Source organism: Leucoraja erinacea, unplaced genomic scaffold (assembly GCF_028641065.1).
Source record: "Leucoraja erinacea ecotype New England unplaced genomic scaffold, Leri_hhj_1 Leri_67S, whole genome shotgun sequence".
Classification (NCBI taxonomy): domain Eukaryota; kingdom Metazoa; phylum Chordata; class Chondrichthyes; order Rajiformes; family Rajidae; genus Leucoraja; species Leucoraja erinaceus.
This window is the reverse complement of record NW_026576597.1, coordinates 336220-356198: the sequence shown is the minus strand read 5'-3', so window position 1 is coordinate 356198 and position 19979 is coordinate 336220. Positions and strand designations below refer to the sequence as shown.

General features: G+C 46.4%; 1 protein-coding gene across 1 annotated transcript in view; it reads left to right on the top strand.

Annotated features, from left to right (window-relative positions):
- Positions 1-19979, top strand: part of LOC129694469 (uncharacterized) — a 37821-nt gene that overhangs the window by 11122 nt on the left and 6720 nt on the right. The window contains exons 4-7 of the mRNA XM_055631186.1: positions 1493-1588; positions 8733-8840; positions 13206-13295; positions 18990-19088. Of these exons, the coding sequence (XP_055487161.1) occupies positions 1493-1588; positions 8733-8840; positions 13206-13295; positions 18990-19088 (393 nt within the window). The remainder of the gene's footprint in view (positions 1-1492; positions 1589-8732; positions 8841-13205; positions 13296-18989; positions 19089-19979) is intronic.

Below are 19979 nucleotides of genomic sequence, written 5' to 3'. Positions count from 1 at the left end.
GTCCATCTTGTTTGCCCGGAACATGCTATACATTAATGCAGGTGTTAAATCATTTATGTAAATCTATAGTAGTTATAATTATAACTATATATTTGAAGTGGTTTCGTAGAGTGATAGAGCTCTACTGCATGGAGACAGGCCCTTCGGTCCAATTTATCCATGCTTACCAACTTGCTTAACTGAGTAGTCTCACTTACCTGCTTCAGGCTCATATCCCTTTAGAGCTTTCCTATCTAAGTCTCTTTTAAATGTACTTGCCTTCACTACTTCAATATAACCATATAACAATTACAGCACGGAAACAGGCCATCTCGACCCTTCTAGTCCGTGCCGAACACATAATCTCCCCTAGTCCCATATACCTGCGCTCAGACCATAACCTTCCATTCCCTTCCCATCCATATAACTATCCAATTTATTTTTAAATGATAAAAACGAACCTGCCTCCACCACCTTCACTGGAAGCTCATTCCACACAGCTACCACTCTCTGAGTAAAGAAGTTCCCCCTCATGTTACCCCTAAACTTCAGTCCCTTAATTCTCATGTCATGTCCCCTTGTTTGAATCTTCCCTACTCTCAGTGGGAAAAGCTTTTCCACGTCAACTCTGTCTATCCCTCTCATCATTTTAAAAACCTCTATCAAGTCCCCCCTTAACCTTCTGCGCTCCAGAGAATAAAGCCCTAACTTGTTCAACCTTTCTCTGTAACTTAGTTGCTGAAACCCAGGCAACATTCTAGTAAATCTCCTCTGTACTCTCTCTATTTTGTTGAAATCCTTCCTATAATTAGGCGACCAAAATTGTACACCATACTCCAGATTTGGCCTCACCAATGCCTTGTACAATTTTAACATTACATCCCAACTTCTATACTCAATGCTCTGATTTATAAAGACCAGCACACCAAAAGCTTTCTTTACCACCCTATCTACATGAGATTCCACTTTCAGGGAACTGTGCACAGTTATTCCCAGATCCCTCTGTTCACCTACATTCTTCAATTCCCTACCATTTACCATGTACCCTGCCACTTCCTCTGGCAGCTTGCTCTGTACTTTCTCACTGTGTGAGCAACTTATCCATTAGGTACCTTTTAAATCTATCACCTCTCACTATCAATCAATGCCCTCTAGTTGTTCATTTCCCTGTCATGGGGAAAAGACTGTGGCTGTTTGCCTTATCTATGCCCTTCATGATTTTACATAAGGTTATCCCTCAATATCCAAACATCCAGAGAAAAATGTCCCAACGCATTCATCCCCTCTTCAAACTCTCCAGATTCGGGAACATCCTCATAAATCTTTATTGCATCCATTCCATTTCCATTTCCAACCTTTCCTGTAACAGGGTGATCATAAATGTACACAGTATTCCAAATGTAGCTGTACAATCATCTTCTTGTTGTCCCAACAACTTTAACCTAATGAAGATAAATATACTAAATGCCTTCTTCACCCATCCTACCTTCATATCTTTTTTTTCTTTTGTCAGAAAATTTCCTAATATCTGGAAAATGGCTGTCCATCTGTAAAGCTGGTTATCTTAGTGCCATCCTCATTGCGGTCATTTCCTGGGTGGCGATTGAAGGTATGTACTCACATTTTGAATCTTTCCATGTTGTCCGGAGAGAGGTTGGACTTAAATGAGTATCTCAGTCAATACAATGCTTCATCTGGACCACCAGCCTCGGCCCCACAGGCAGAGAAACCTGCTGGAGGTTTAGGCATTTGATAAAACCCTCTGATTGGCATTTATTAACCTGAGCAGATACTTATTTAACATAGAAAACAGGCCATTCAGCCTTTTGAGCCAGCTGATCATCCAAAATCAGTACCCCGTTCCAGCTTTCCCCCCAGATCCCTTGATTCCTTTAGCCTAAGAGCTAAATCTAATTCTTGCTTGAAAACATCCAGAGAATTAGCCTCCACTGCCTTCTGTGGCAGAGAATTCCACAGATTCACAACTCTGGATGAAAAAGTTTTTCCTTGTCTTAGTCCTTAATGGTCTACTCTTATTCTTAAACTGTGACCACTGGTTCTGGACTCCCCCAAAATCGGGTATATTTTTCCTGCATCTACCCTGTCCAATCCTCTATGAATTTTATGTTTCTATAAAATATCCTCTCATCCTTCTAAATTCCAGCAAATACAAGCCCAATTGACCCATTCTTTCATCATATGACAGTCCTGCCATCCCGGGTATTAACCTGATGAACCTACGCTGCACTTCCTCAATAGCAATAATGTATTTCCTCAAATTTAGAGACCAAAATTGCACACAATACTCCAGGTGCGGTCTCACCAGGGCCCTGTACAACAGCAGTAGGACCTCCTTGCTTCTAAACTCAAATCTTCTCGCAATGAAGACCAACATGCCATTAGCTTTCTTCACTGCCTGCTGTACCTGCATGCTTACTTTCAGTGACTGATGTACAAGCACATCCAGGTCCCATTGCACCTCGCCTTCTCCTAATCTGACACCATTCGGATAATAATCTACCTTCCTCTCCTTGCCACCAAAGTGGATGTATTCACATTCTCCTGCATCTGCCATGCTTCTGCCCATTCGCCCAATCTATCCAAGTCATCCTGCAGCCTCATAGCATCCTCCTCACAGCTCACACTGCCACCCAGCTTTGTGTCATCCACAAACTTGGAGATGTTGCATTTAAATCCCACATACCTCAGTGGTAAAATGCAGAAATGGATGTAGAGATTATTTGCAGAAGTTTATATGGCTCAAATTGGCAAGATATGAACTACGGTATCCGCAAGGAGTTGTATTAACGCTTGTCACTATGTTGGCTCGGATACTGGGAATAAAGTCACCCAGCCACATTACTCATTGACGCAAAGAGAAGTGATGCCAGATTTGTGGATAGAAAAAATAAAGTACAGAGATTAGTAGATTGAAAGTGTTCATGAGCAAAATTTGGGTTAATATACTTAATTGTAGTCAATTAAATGTAATTAACTTTGGACCTAAAGGTATAAACTAGATTAATTTCTTAATGGTGAATAGGGAATGCAGTGGAGGACCAACAAGCCTCAAGATCAGGGTTCATCAGTCATAAAATGTCATGAATGGGTACTGAGCGTCACGAGAACAACAAATGGATTGCTGCCCTTCATATCCAGAGCAGTGGAATGCAGGGTGATAGGAGGCAATTCTGCCAGAAGACCTCCCTCCCGCTCCCTCAATTCTGCCTGGCTAAACCACACCTGGGAGATAGGGAGCAGTTCAGTGCCGCACACCTCAGGAATGATACATAGAAACATAGAAACATAGAAATTAGGTGCAGGAGTAGGCCATTCGGCCCTTCGAGCCTGCACCGCCATTCAATATGATCATGGCTGATCATCCAACTCAGTATCCCGTACCTGCCTTCTCTCCATACCCCCTGATTCCCTTAGCCGCAAGGGCCACATCTAACTCCCTCTTAAATATAGCCAATGAACTGGCCTCAGCTACCCTCTGTGGCAGAGAGTTCCAGAGATTCACCACTCTCTGCGTGAAAAAAGTTCTTCTCATCTCGGTTTTAAAGGATTTCCCCCTTATCCTTAAGCTGTGACCCCTTGTCCTGGACTTCCCTAACATCGGGAACAATCTTCTTGCATCTAGCCTGTCCAACCCCTTAAGAATTTTGTAAGTTTCTATAAGATCCCCTCTCAATCTCCTAAATTCTAGAGAGTATAAACCAAGTCTATCCAGTCTATACACAGTTCCTCATCATCTGTAGGCAGGTGAGGAGGTTCAGGCGGTCTCAGGCTTGTCCTAGTGGCTCTGCCTGACATCAACTCGTGCAAAGGGGAAGCACAGTTGGTGGGGAAGCACCCCACTTTCTCTCTCCTCAAATCTACAAAGGTAAGCACAGCTAGTAGGGAGGCTTTATGTTCTCACTCCTTTCTCTGGCTGGAATTGCCTTGGTTTTAAGGAGTAGGGTTGATGAGGTGCAGGTAAGTTAATGCAATCTTGATTAAGTGTATTTGCTCTTCTGGCTGGGGCTTCAGCTCAGTCAGAGCACTGTCCAGGATGCAGTTATTTTACGGCAGGCAGGCACTGTCCATGGTGCTGGACAATAGACAATAGGTGCAGGAGTAGGCCATTTGGCCCTTCGAGCCAGCACCGCCATTCAATGTGATCATGGCTGATCATCCCCAATCAGTACCCCTTTCCTGCCTTCTCCCCATATCCCCTGACTCCGCTATTTTTAAGAGCCCTATCTAGCTCTCTCTTGAAAGCATCCAGAGAACCTGCCACCACAGAGAATTCCACGGACTCACCACTCTCTGTGAGAAAAAGTGTTTCCTCGTCTCTGTTCTAAATGGCTTACCCCTTATTCTTAATCTGTGGCCCCTGGTTCTGGACTCCCCCAACATCGGGAACATGTTTCCTGCCTCTAGCGTGTCCAAGCCCGTAACAATCTTATATGTTTCAATGAGATACCCTCTAATCCTTCTAAACTCCAGAGTGTACAAGCCCAGCTGCTCCATTCTCTCAGCATATGACAGTCCCGCCATCCCGGGAATTAACCTTGTAAACCTTCGCTGCACTCCCTCAATAGCAAGAATGTCCTTCCTCAAATTAGGGGACCAAAACTGCACACAATACTCCAGGTGTGGTCTCACTAGGGCTCTGTCCAACTACAGAAGGACCTCTTTGTTCCTATATTTGATTCCTCTGGTTATAAAGGCCAATTCGCTTTCTTCACTGCCTGCTGTACCTGCATGCTTTCTTTCATAGACTGATGTACAAGGACCCCCAGATCCCGTTGTACTTCCCCTTTTCCCAACTTGATGCCATTTAGATGGTGATCTGCCTTCCTGTTTTTGCTAAAAATGTGGATAACCTCACATTTATCCGCTTTAAATTTTATCTGCCATGCATCTGCCCACTCTCCCAACCTGTCTAAGTCACCCTGCATTCCCATAGCATCCTCCTCACAGTTCACACTGCCACCCAGCTTTGTGTCATCTGCAAATTTGCCAATGTTACTTTGAATCCCTTCATCCAAATCATTGATGTATATTGTAAATAGCTGCGGTCCCAGCACCGAGCCTTGCGGTACCCCACTGGTCACTGCTGGTCCGAGCACCAAGCCTTGCGGTTCCCCACTAGTCACTGCTGGCCCCGAGCACCGAGCCTTGCGGTTCCCCACTAGTCACTGCTGGTCCGAGCACCAAGCCTTGCGGTTCCCCACTAGTCACTGCTGGTCCCAGCACCAAGCCTTGCGGTTCCCCACTAGTCACTGCTGGTCCCAGCACCAAGCCTTGCGGTTCCCCACTAGTCACTGCTGGTCCCAGCACCGAGCCTTGCGGTACCCCACTAGTCACTGCTGGTCCCAGCACCGAGCCTTGCTGTACTCCACTAGTCACTGCCTGCCATTCTGAAAGGGACCCATTAATCCCTACTCCTTGTAGTGGTTTCAGCTCAATCAGAGCAGATTTGTTCACGGAGGCCAATTAACCTACTGACCAGCAGGTTTGGGAGGTGCGAAGAAACAAGGCATCTGAGCGAAAGCCACATGGTCACAGGGAGAACGTGCAAACTCCATACAGACCGCATGGGAGGTGAGGATCAAGCCCAGGGACCTGGATCTGTGAGGCAGCTGTGTTGCCTGCAGTTCCCCTAGCCCACATATTGGCTGAGAGGATTATTTTATTTCACATTAGAGAGAACTTTGCACTTTTGGAAAGAGCGCAGTGGGATTTTTTTACATCCTTTTGAGGAACACAGACAGTCCTTGGCTTAATGTCCCCCAGCCAAATGCGGAGACATCTACAAGTGCAGCATTTCCCTCAACTAGTTCTGCAATGTTGATGGCACTGGGAAGGCTGCAGTTAATCCCTCCTTTTCACCCCGACAGGGTAATTAATATTCCACCTCCCACTGCAACTGCTCACAGTGATACTCGGTAGGGAATGCAGGACAGAACACCCAGTGGTGTTCCTGGTCCAGGAACACCACTGGGACCGTCAAACGGGCCCATCAGCGACTGCACTTCCTGAGGAAACTAAAACAGGCCTCACTCCCCACCAACATCCTCAGGACTTTCTACAGGGTTACGCTGGAGTCTGTACTCACGTACTGCATAAATACGTGGTACTCCACCTGCAACTGCTCGGACAGGAAGCCTCTGCAGAGGGTAGTGAGGGGAGCAGAGAGGATCATTGGCGTCTCCCTACCCTCGGTACAAGAACTGTTCCAGAGCCGGTGTCTGAAAAAAGCTCAGAGAATTGCTAAGGACAAACTGCACCCCCTCCACACACACCTGGATCTCCTGCCATCAGGCAAGAGATATCAAAGCATCAAAGCCCGGACTACAAGACTGCTAAACAGCTTCCTACCACAGGCTGTGAGGCTGCTAAACAGTCACTCTGCACTCACAGTCACTTGACTTGACTCTGCGGCTGGCACAGACACTTTAATAACTGGCACTGGCTACACAAATCAGCTGCCCCGGACATTTTTTATGATTGGTTTATTGTATTTTAACATTATGTTTTACCTGCTTTTAACTATTTATACTGTTCCATCAGGGACTGGATTGTTTTTAGTGTTATTATGTATGAAATGTTTTAAATTTCATTTGCGATGCTCCGCTATTCACTGGGAAACGTCTTTTCATTTTGCACTGTACAACTGTTGCTTGCAAGATGACAATAAAGGTTGATTGATTGATTGATTGATTGATACTATCCCAGTGACAAAAACTGCTGAGGTATGCAGGATCTGACACGTCATCACAATCTCACTGGGTCAATGCAGGTGGATTGGAGAGTAATAAAAATAACTGCATAACCGTTGGCTTGTCAGATCGCTTTTCCACAACCAGTGCCACATCTGTGCCTCTGTGGAGATCGACCGCAGTACATGCCTGTCCACCGCAAGTCAGTGGGTGGGCCATTGTCTATCTCTCACAGTTGCACTGGTCAGTGTCCGAGAAGCCTCACGTCTTCAAGTTGAGTCCGCAACGTCCCACTCCAGTGCGGAGGGGCTTTAGGGCTTTCCAGGTAGTGTCCTGGTGCCATCTGTTGTTTGCTTTTGATGCCTGGCACAGTTGGCTCAAGTTCCATGAAGCTGTTTCGACTCTTCAAGCGTTTCTTGGCATGTTGGTGATTGTGCAAGGGGTGACGGGGGAGGGGGTGTCCACATTGAAGCGTTCTACTGCAGCTGCCCGATCACGTCTTCCAGATGGTTCGTCGATGCCAGCCAGCTCGTACAGATGTTCAACCTTTCTCGGCTGCTGGCATCCTGTGGTTTTCCTGCAGGCAGTGTTCAATGCAGAGTCCACCTTGCGTGCATGTTTAGAGCAGCTCCAGACGAGACTTGCATATTCGGCCACTGGGAAACAGAGCTCCAGGGCTGCAGTGCAGATTGTTGTTGGGTCACTTCAAATTGAGCGGTTCCCCAATTTATCGATGACGTTGTTCCAGGTGTTGACCTTTGCCTTGGTTTTCTTAACATGTTGGCGATATGATAACATGCGATCAAGGACCACATCTCAGTACTTTGGGACTTTGGTGTTCCAACAGGACATCATTCCATCACACCCGTTTCCGGAGGTGGAAAGCTAAGCTTTGCGATTGTGTTAGGTATGGGCGCAGGGATTTCTGTTGACAGTGTGTTGTCATATTCTGCAGAGCAGCCTCTAGTCATGACAGAAGCCTCGTAGCGATCCCCGGAAACGATGACACGATGCACTCTGTAACACGTCGGGCAACCAATTCTTACAACATGTTAGATGACGATAAAATCCAACAACAGAGCAAGACTGGGAAGCAGGGACAAGCCTGGGACTGCAGGTGCCTCCTGCTTGATGTAGACCTGAAACCGCTGGTACCACCTACTCAAAGTAAAATTGAGCTGCCACGTCAGGCCTGAGACTACCAGTGCCACTTCTTGGAGTAAGACCGAGCCGCTGGAACAAGCTTGCGACCGGCAGCAACTCCTCACCTCCCTACAGATGAAGAGGGACTGTGCCACCACGTAGAGAGCTGGACCAAGCTGCTGGGACAAGCCCGAGACTGCCAGCATCTCCTCATTTGCTCATAGACAACGGATGATTATGTCATATAACCATATAACCATATAACAATTACAGCACGGAAACAGGCCATCTCGGCCCTACAAGTCCGTGCCGAACAAATTTTTTTTTCCCCTTAGTCCCACCTGCCTGCACTCATACCATAACCCTCCATTCCCTTCTCATCCATATGCCTATCCAATTTATTTTTAAATGATACCAATGAACCTGCCTCCACCACTTCCACTGGAAGCTCATTCCACACCGCTACCACTCTCTGAGTAAAGAAGTTCCCCCTCATATTACCCCTAAACTTCTGTCCCTTAATTCTGAAGTCATGTCCTCTTGTTTGAATCTTCCCTATTCTCAAAGGGAAAAGCTTGTCCACATCAACTCTGTCTATCCCTCTCATCATTTTAATGACCTCTATCAAGTCCCCCCTTAACCTTCTGCGCTCCAGAGAATAAAGACCTAACTTATTCAACCTATCTCTGTCCCCACATGGACCTGGACCATGTCACCATCCTCCTTTACAATAAATAAACCTTTTCATGAGAGTTCAGCCTACTATGAGTGTTTTGCTGTAGTCATTGTCCCAAGGGCTCGCCTTCCCCACACCATCCCTGGCACCACAGCCTTCTGATCGCAAGAGAGATTTCTGTTTTGGTTACAGGTTTAGTTATTCAAACTATTTTTTACCTACAGGCATTTCACCAGAGGACACTGTGACTGTCATTACATTGATCATGGGACTGGTGCTTTCGACAATATATGCCATTGCATTTCTCTGCTGGGCATGGAAAGGATTTCCAGGTAATTATTGTTGTTTAATTCGTACTTAAGCATAAACTCCAGTGACACAGTAACAAAACAAGAGAGCAAAACAAAACTTTCACCCTTTCCCTGGCTCCGCTCTACCCCACCCTTCCCCACAAGTTCCTGTAACCTTCAACTACAACTGTGACAAGTTGTGAAGTGGTGCTTTGCATTCAGGAAAGCCAGCAATGATTCAGGGCACACTCCAGAGGGGTCTTCTGGAGTGAGCTAGAGTGGGGGGAGTATCAGTTTATTTATGATGATATATCCATCGAGAGCCTGCTGACATAGTGCATTACAGCATGGTATGGCAGCTGCACCATGGCAGACAGGGAGAGGCTTCAGAGGGTAACTAGGACAGCACAGAAGATCATTGGTTGCCCTCTCCCCTCCCTGATGGACATCTACACCTCCCGCTGCCTTAGCAGGGCAAAGAATATCATCAAAGACAGCTCCCATCCTGCGTTTGGACTGTTTGACCTGCTGCCCTCTGGAAGGCGCTATAGGTGCATCAAATCCAGGACAAATAGACTCGGGAATAGTTGTTTTCCGAAAATTATAACTACTCTTAATTCAAATTCACACATGCACTGACTTCACAGCCCAACACCCGGACTTCCATCTGTATATATGTATATAGCGCCACAGAATTGTGCACCTACCCCCCCCTTCTCCCTTCTCCCTTCTGTTTTTGTTTTTCTGTTTCTTGTTTTTTGTACTAAATTATATGTATGCACTGAGTACGAGCAGCTGTTAATTTCATTGTACATGTATAGTGACAATAAATGGCATATCATATCATATCATATATCCTGTCAAACTTTATTGTGGCTTTAGAGGTGGGAATTGAGAAAATGTCTACCTTGATCTCGATGGCATATGTTGAGGGAGGACAGCCTACTGAACATCTCTCAAGAGTAGGACATGTTGGCGTGTGTCCCTCAACCTGGCTACAGGTGGATGGGATTACTCAATTCCTTCTTCACCTCTGACTGTGATTTGAAGGTGGTAGGTGGGGAGGTGATCCCCTCTATAGGCCTGGTGGCATTTTCTCTTAAGGGTTTGCAATTATTTTTTACCCCAGCACCTCTCAATCCCATGCTTTTTCTGTAGGCAATGAGTGCATGAGGTCACCAACACCTCCCAGACCCTGGTTAGAAACCATGCAGTCAGAATATTGCTCAATATATTAGTTACTAGACCAAGTGGAACCCGTTGGGTCCCAGGTTCACATGTGAGGGCTGGTCCCCCGATGCAATATTCCACCTCTACACCAATTCCAATATTGGTGGCCAGTGGGGGGGGCTTTCTGGAGTGCTGATATGGGTTCTTGGGGTGGCAGCTCTGTCCCTCAAGCATGATCTGCTGGCAGCTCACTCACCGAATTCAAGTGCAGTTTCCAACCACTTCAAGCAGGGTGCAAGGCCACCAAATTCAAGTGCAATTTCATACCACTTCAAGCTGGATCCAAGACCACCAAATTCAAGTGCAGTTTCATACCACTTTCATCAGGGTGCAAGGCCACCAAATTCAGTGCAGTTTCATACCACTTCAAACAGGGTGCAAGGCCACCAAATTCAATTCCAGTTCATACCATTCATGCAGGGTGAAACCACCACAAAAACCACACAAAACACCAAACCCACAGTTCAGTAGACATTCAGTGTGTCTTCTTGACCTTGGCAATGCGCACCACATATTCCCATTCTCTTCAGAACTCAGTTTCTGTAACCGATTCTCTCTCATATCCCTTCCCACTGTATTCCCTTATTCCAACTATGCATCCATATTTCAGGAGCTGCTGAATCACACCTTTTTCAACGTTTCAGGTTAAATGGGACAATGTTGTATCTGCTCCATTCAGTGTTAGTAACGGAGTGCGGCAAGGAGGAATTTTGTCTCCGATTTTATTTAATGTTTATATGGACGAATTGTCAAATCAGTTAAATAGGTTAAAAACTGGCTGTCTTGTGGGCAACACTATTGTTAATCATCTGATGTATGCAGACAACCTGGTCCTGCTCTGTCCATATAGTGCTGGGCTGCAGCAGATGCTGAAGGTGTGCTCTCAGTATGGCCTTGATTATGACATAAAGTATAACGCTAAGAAAAGCCGCATAATGATAGTTAGAAGCGCTGAGGACAGGGAATCAACTTTTCCGACCTTTTATTTGTCAGACAGTCCTCTTGCAGTGTGTGAGGAAATTAAATACTTAGGTCATGTCATATCTGATGACTGGAAGGATGACAAAGACCTGTACCGACAGCGGTGTAAAATTTATCTTCAAGCCAACATGCTTATAAGGAAGTTTTATATGTGCTCTGACCATGTGAAGTGTTCCCTGTTCAGAACCTACATCACACCATTATATACTGCTCAATTGTGGTCTAAGTATAAGATAAAGAGTATGCAGAGGCTTAAGGTAGCAAACAATGATGCAATGAGGTTGCTACTTCGTGTCCCTAGGTGGCATAGTGCCAGTCAATTGTTTGTGTCCACTAGAGTGCCAACCTGTGAGGCACTCTTAAGACAGCTGATGTTTAGTTTTATGTGTCGCCTGGACAAGTCAGAGACCACACCTGGAGTATTGTGTGCAGTTTTGGTCCCCTAATTTGTGGAAGGACATTCTTACTATTGAGGGGGTACAGCGCAGGTTTACAAGGTTAATTCCCGGGATGGCGGGACTGTCATATGCTGAGAGAATGGAACGGCTGGGCTTGTACACTCTGGAGTTTAGAAAGATGAGAGGGATTCTTATTGCAACATATAAGATTGTTAAGGGTTTGGGCATGCTGGAGGCAGGAAATATGTTCCCGATGTTGGGGGAGTCCAGAACCAGGGGCCACAGTTTAAGAATAAGGGTTAAGCCATTTAGAACGGAGACAAGGAAACACTTTTTCTCACAAAGTTGTGAGTCTGTGGAATTCTCTGCCTCTTGAAAATTATTGAAGAAAAATAATAAATGATGTCCACGTGGAACAGGCTGAATGAATTGAAGACACCAGTTGAAGGAGAGATGTCTCTTAGGGAGTGATGGATTCACTGGACCTGGTGCACTCAATAACAGTGATCCCCGGGCCAACCTCTACCTTCATCCACCATTAAATGCACAGTTCATAGATATTCAGAGTCGAGTCGGTCACACAGCTTGGAAACAGGCCCCTCAGCTCAACTTGTCCATGTCCATGTCAAGCAAGATGTCCATCTAAACTCATCGCATTTGCTGTGTTTGACCCAGATCCTACTAGACATTTGCTATCCATGTACCGTGTGCTTTTTTTATTCACAAAGGATGGCTTGCCTATTATTCCTTGCTGTTGGTGTTTCTGGCAGATCACATCCTAGAAGCTGTTTAAGGGCCAGACTGCCTATTTTAATGAATAATCGTAACTTTTTAGACTTTAGTAACATTTTTGTCATTTAAAAAATCGTTAAAAATTCTTATTTACTTTTGCAAGGTGCCAATATGCCATACATGTGCATACCGCCACAAAAACAGCAGTGTCTTTTGAATGTTTTATTGTACCTGCCCCAACTACTTTTTTTTGTTTAGTTTAGAGTTACAGCACGGAAACAGGCCCTTCGGCCGACCGAGTCAGTGCCGACCAGCGATCCCAGTACATTAGCACAAATCCTACACACTGCGGACAATTTACAATTTTTACCAAAGCCAATTAACCTACAAATCTGCACGTCTTTGGGGTGTGGGAGGAAACCAGGGCACCCGAGGGAAACCCACAAAGTTACGGGGAGAACTTACAAACTCCATACAGAAAACAAACATAGTGTCTTGCGCTGTAAGCAGCATTTCTACCGATGAGCCACTGTGCTGCCCCAATTATGGCATACTTCTGGCATTCCTTCCAAATACCCAGCACCCACTGTGTGAGGGAATTGCTACACAGATCCCTTTTAAATCTTTCCCCTCACGTTAAACTGGGAAGTTATTGATCACTAGAATAACACAGCAGGGCTGATTTGTCATGAGTTCTTATCTCAATCACTCGACATTACATGGGAAAGCTGCAGTGTCCCTGTCATTTCCAACTCCATGGCCTGCAGATAAAAGATAATCAAAGTCATCAAATGTGTTTCCATAGCAACTTCAGTCTCCCCTGGGATCTCCACACACTGCCAGTGTGGCTGAGCTCGCTGAGCCTCCAGTGCTCTGATGCCCGGTCCGTTCCTGAGCTGAATGGAATGTTGCATGGTCAGGAGATCGAATATGACAACCAACCTGACCAGTTCCCAATACATCTGTTACTTGAAACGCTTGCTGTTAACGTTTGTGTTGAAGCATTTGCGATGATCTGTTTTCAAACCATTTTAATGTTGTTATTCATTTCTCTATTCCACTCCAGGAAACAAATGGTGGTGGATCCTGAAAATTTGCAGCATCGTGTCTCTGGTCGTCATCCTCATTGCCCTCATTTGCTGGATTGTGTTCAAAGGTACATGCACAATGATTGTTTATTCTTTGGTTAATGGGGAACAGTACTCTGCAGGATGATTGGAATGCTATGAATGTCGCAGTCAGTGAACTGTGAGCTGCTACACCTGGTGCAGTCCTCAACCCCACAGCTGGGAACACAGAAACATGCTGCCGGTTTAGACCTTAATGGTTGGATGTCAGTTATTCCATTCAGAACTGTTGACCATTTATAGATAGATAGATAGATAGCCTTTTATTGTCATTCAGACCGAAGTCTGAACGAAATTGCAGCAGTCATCCATATAATACCATACAATAAACAACAATAAACACATATTAACATCCACCACAGTGAGTCCACCCAGCATCTCCTCACTGTGATGGAGGCAAAAGTCTTAGGTCTGCAGTCTCTTCCCTCCTCTTCTCCCTCTGCGCTGGGGCGATACCCCCCCCCCACCCCGGGCAATGTTAAAAATAGTCCCGCGGCTCAAACACCGCGGCCCGGGGTGGTTGAAGCTGCCGCCCACCAGTCCTGCAGACGCAGCCGCTAGCCCGCGGCCGAACCCCGGACTCAGGCCACCACCGCCAGAACACCGTCCCAGCCACCCTCACGTGAGTACTGCGCCGTCTTCAGCCTCGGGCTGGGCCGCCCCGACTTGGGCGCCGAACCTCCCCCGGACCGGGCCGCCCCGACTTGGGCGTTGCTTCTCCCCCGGACCGGGCCGCCCCGACTTGGGCGCCAAACCTCCCTCGGGCTGCCGGCGCCGCACCTTCCCGAGCTCGGCCGCTCCGACGGGAGCCTCGTTCCACCCTCGGGCTGGCCGCCCTCACGGGAGCGTCCCAACCTCTTCCAGCCCTGAGCCGGACCACCCTCACGGGAGCGAGCTCAGGGCGAGTCCTGGCGGGCTCTGCCTCCGGAGCCTCGAGGTCGTCAGCTCCATTAGGCCTCAGCACAGACGGAGGCAGAGAAGGGGAATACGACAAAAAGGTCGTATTCCCCCGCAGGGAGAGACTGCAAACCCCGTTTCAACCCCCCCCCCCCAAAACACAAGCTAAAACCAAAAAACTAGACTAACCAAACAAAATAAACAACATAAAAAACACAAAGACAACGGGACCGCCGGTAAGCCGCTGCAGCCAGAGCCGCGCCGCCACTCCGAAAAATTTGAAGCACATTTTATCCCAATATAGGTAGATAGATTATAGAGTACCCAGACGTGGTGCCGACAGACAAGAGGCCGATGCAAAGAAGTCGAAGCCAAAGAACCGAATGAAAACGAAGTCAACGCCAATAAACCGAAAGAGTCCGAAGACGAAACGCCTACTAACCGAAAGGATGGGACGCCTAAATGCAAACTAACCAAAAGGGCGGGATGCCTAAAAGCCAACGAACCGAAAAGCTGCGTGGCCTACAAGCAAATTTACCGAATGGCCGCTCGGTCGAAACGCCACCTACTCTGTCGAAACGTCGCCTACAGGCCAAAGGACCGACTGCCACTCAACAGTAAAGTCCAATAACGGACATGACGTTGCCGGGGGGCGGGACTTGTCAGCGATTGGTCCAGATCCCCGCGTTCATCACATCACTGTGAAGGCATGAACATTGTCCCAAACCTCCGTTCCACCCGACCCACAGCCCACGGAGGGTGGCCGTGGGAGAGTGGGGGCTGTACACCTTTGGCCCCTTTCAACTTGGTGCTTGGGTTCAGATTGCCCAGTCACCTATGGCTTGTGTGGGAAAATGAACCCCACGCTCCCGTCTCCCCTCTTCGCTCTCCTCCTCTCTCCCCTCTTCGCTCTCCTCCTCTCTCCCCTCTTCTCTCTCCCTCTTCTCTCTCTCCCTCTTCTCTCTCTCCCCTCTTCGCTCTCCTCTCTCTCTCCCCTCTTCTCTCTCCTCTCTTCTCTCCCCTTCTCTCTCTTCTCTCTCTCTCCCCTCTTCTCTCTCCCTCTCTTCTCTCTCCCCTCTTCTCTTCTCTCTCCCCTCTTCTCTCTCCCCTCTTCTCTCTCCCTCTCTCCCCTCTTCTCTCTCCCCTCTCTCCGAAGCGGCCAAAGGTGTACAGCCCCCACTCTCCCACGGCCACCCTCCGCGGGCTGTGGGTCGGGTGGAACGGAGGTTTGGGACAATGTTCATGCCTTCACAGTGATGTGATGGACGCAGGGGTCTGGACCAATCGCTGACAGGTCCCGCCCCCCAGCAACATCATGTCCGTTATTGGACTTTTCTGTTGAGTGGCAGTCGGTCCTTTGGCCTGAAGGCGACGCTGCCTTTAGGGTAGGTGGAGTTTAAACAGTGGCCATTCGGTAAGTTTGCTTGTAGGCGACACAGCGTTTCGGTTCGTTGGCGTTTTGGCCTCCCGCCCTTTCGGTTAGTTTACATTTAGGTGTCCCATCCTTTCGGTTAGTAGGCGTGTGGTCTTTAGACTCTTTCGGTTTATTGGCGTTTCGGCCTCGTTTCCATTCGGTTCTTTGGCTTCGACTTCTTTGCATCGGCCTCTCATCCGTCAGTGCCACGTCCGCACATGAGATTATAGAATGGTTGACTTTGTGTGTCAGGATTCCAGAAGGTAAGTGATGAATTCCTACGGTCAAAGCTCAAGGAATTTTATGCATATTATTGACCATGGTGGACAATTAATTTAGTGACAAGAGAAAGAGATTAAAGCCAATCCACTGATGCTCAGGTCTGAAGAAGGGTTTCGGCCCGAAAAGTTGCCTATTTCCTTCTCTCCATAGATGCTGCTGCACCCGCTGAGTTTCTCCAGCATTTTTGTGTACCTACAGATGCTCAAGTTGGCTGGGTGTGCCTTATGGTGTCTATCATGCAAGAGATTAGTATACAAACTTAAAGCACACGGTAATGGGGGTTCAGTATTGATGTGGATAGAGAACTGGCTGGCAGACTGAAAGCAAAGAGTAGGAGTAAACGGGTCCTTTTCACAATGGCAGGCAGTGACCCGTGGGGTACCGCAAGGCTCAGTACTGGGACCCCAGCTATTTACAATATATATTAATGATTTCGATGAGGGAATTGAATGCAACATCTCCAAGTTTGCGGATGACACGAAGCTGGGGGGCAGTGTTAGCTGTGAGGAGGATGCTAGGAGGCTGCAAGGTGACTTGGATAGGCTGGGTGAGTGGGCAAATGCATGGCAGATGCAGTATAATGTGGATAAATGTAAGGTTATCCACTTTGGTGGCAAAAACAGGAAGGTAGACTATTATCTGAATGGTGGTTGATTTGGAAAGGGGGAGGTGCAACAAGACCTGGGTGTCATGGTACACCAGTCATTAAAAGTAGGCATGCAGGTGCAGCAGGCAGTGAAGAAGGCAAATGGTATGTTAGCATTCATTGCTAAAGGATTTGAGTATAGGAGCAGGGAGGTTCTACTGCAGTTGTACGGGGTCTTGGTGAGACCACACCTGGAGTATTGCGTACAGTTTTGGTCTCAGGGAGTACAGAGAAGGTTCACCAGACTGATTCCTGGGATGTCAGGACTTTCATATAAAGAAAGACTGGATAGACTTTGTTTGTAAGCGCTAGAATTTAGAAGATTGAGGGGGGGATCTTATAGAAACTTACAAAATTCTTAAGGGGTTGGACAGGCTAGATGAAGGAAGATTGTTTCCGATGTTGGGGAAGTCCAGTACAAGGGGTCACAGTTCAAGGGTAAGGGGGAGATCTTTTAGGACCGAGATGAGGAAAACATTTTTCACACAGAGAGCAGTGGATCTCTGGAATTCTCTGCCACAGAAGGTAGTTGAGGCCCTTGTGGCTAAAGGAATCAGGGGGGTATGGAGAGAAGGCAGGTACAGGATACCGAGTTGGATGATCAGCCATGATCATATTGAATGACGGTGCAGGCTCGAAGGGCCGAATGGCCTCTACTCCTGCACCTATTTTCTATGTTTCTATGAACTGCTCGGCCTACGAATGCAAAATACATAAACAAGTTTGCCATTGACACAAAGCTAAATGATATTGTAACAAGGTGGATAAAACAATGTCGCAAAAAGAGATTGAAATGTGATGCAAATGGGGTTTTTAATGCTGGCCAAAAGTTATTTTCCTTGGATGTTAACAGGTCAGGGCAGAATAGTTACTAAATGCTGCAGAACATTGGATTAGAGAACAGTGTCATAGATCAGACAGCAACAATTTCCACTGTTAAAGACACCCAGGATATTTAAATGTCAGTGCAATCACCCTGACAGCAACCATTGTTTCTCTTACTGCTGATTTTTCTTTCCCCCTCCTTCCACTTCCACTCCTCTGGTCAACATTGCCAGTTTTATGGCAGTGTGGAATTCTCGGAGCTAGATCTGGACTCTGCAGATTCTGATCCAATTTCCTCCCCCAAAACATCAGGAAGATCAATTCATAGAAACATAGAAAATAGGTGCAGGAGTAGGTCATTCGGCCCTTCGAGCCATTCAACTGATCATCCAAAAACAGCGTTTCTGCCTTTCCCCCATATCCCTTGATTCTGTTAGCCCAAAGAGCTATACACCCTAGTTCTGGACTCCCCAACATTGGGAACATTTTTCCTGCATCTAGCCTGTCCAATACCAATACCTTAAGAATATTTCTATACAGCGGGATGGCGGGACATATGATGAAAGAATAGATCGACTGGGCTCATATTCACTGGAATTTAGAAGGGCGAGAGGGGATTTTATAACCATATAACAATTACAGCACAGAAACAGGCCATCTCGGCCCTACAAGTCCGTACCGAACAACTTTTTTTCCCTTAGTCCTACCTGGTATGAGTGCAGGCAGGTGGGACTAAGGGAAAAAAGTTGTTCGTCGGAAGAAGAGATGCTGGTGAGCCTTCTTGATCAGTGCTGAGGTATTGTGGGTCCAAGAGAGGTCATCAGAGATGTTGACCCCCAGAAACATTAAGCTGGAAACACGCACCACCTCCGTCCCGTTAATATGGATGGAGTTGTGCGTGCCACCCCTAGACCTTCTGTAGTCCACAATGAGCTCCTTGGTCTTCTTTGTGTTAAGGGCCAGGTTGTTGTCAGTACACCATGCTGCTAGGAGCTGGATCTCCTCCCTGTAATGGTCCAGCTCCTAGCAGCATCTCGACCCTTCTAATCCGTGCCGAACACATATTCTCCCCTAGTCCCATATACCTGTGCTCCCACCATAACCCTCCATTCTTCCCGTCCATATAACTATCCAATTTATTTTTAAATGATAAAAATGAACCTGCCTCCACCACCTTCACTGGAAGCTCATTCCACACAGCCACCACTCTCTGAGTAAAGAAGGTACCCCCTAATGTTACCCCTAAACTTCTGTCCCTTAATTCTCAAGTCATGTCCCCTTGTTTGAATCTTCCCTACTCTGTGGGGAAAGCTTATCCACGTCAACTCTGTCTATCCCTCTCATCATTTTAAAAACCTCTATCAAATCCCCCCTTAACCTTCTGCGCTCCAAAGAATAGAGAGTGGTAGCGGTGTGGAATGAGCTTCCAGTGGAAGTGGTGGAGGCAGGTTCATTGGTATCATTTAAAAATAAATTGGATAGGCATATGGATGAGAAGGGAATGGAGGGTTATGGTATGAGTGCAGGCAGGTGGGACTAAGGGGAAAAAAAATGTGTTCGGCACGGACTTGAAGGGCCGAGATGGCCTGTTTCCGTGCTGTAATTGTTATATGTTATATATATGTTATATTGTTCAATCTTTCTTGTTATTTATTTCAGATCAAGACTGTGACACCAACATTCCCATCTGGATCATACCCATTGTATCAATGGTCACATGTGTGATAGCATTATCCAGGTCCTTCCCGGTTTGCCAAAGTAAGTGGTCAAAATACAAGCATTTTCTAAAGACTATGGTCTCCCCCCAGGTCTTGCCTTCTGAAAGGAGCAGTTATGGGGAAACCTCTAGCACATTGCCAGTCTGCCCCTGACTGTCTGTCGGCATTCAGGAACTGCTCCAGCCTGGAATTTGCTAGGTCCTGCTGGAAATTCCACTCTTGGCTGCTGATATTTCCAGCACAAATGCCAGTGGGGTCCAGGATTCCTCTGGAATATAGAGATCAAGTTGAGAGTGTTTATTTGCCATATGTACTGCAATGGGACAATTAAATCCTTACTTGCTGCAGATTTTAGCAATGTTACAAAATTTTGAGATTTTAAAAATCAAGTCTGCAATTTATCCCATCAGATAAAGCATAACAATAAGTTTAATTTGACACTAAATTCACTTTCATATCTCAAGTATTAAAAAAGTTATGGCCATTTTCATACTTGGAAATTAGCATCTTGTTCCCTATTGATTTTCAATGGACATTACAAAAAAGCTGTGATCTTGGATAGTCAAAAGCCCATTTCTTAAGGAAAGATTAACATTTTTAAATAGCCTAAGTGTCCAAAGATTATTCACAAATAATTCACAATATAACATGATTTTTATATCTAATTTACATTAATTTATAGGCCAAATGGAAGGAATTTAGTGTTCAATTGCTGTAAATAAATGCCCATTTAAATCGGCTTTCTAGTGGGTTCATGTGGAACGCGCTGGTTTAGAATGTTGACAGCGCGCTGGATTAGTGCCCTCAAATGCTGAGAAAAATACTGCGGGATATAAAAAGCCCAGAATGAACTACTCGCTATAGATAACTTTAATTACAGGGTTATATATATGCCCCATTTAATGTAAAAATAAGGTACATACCTTTAATT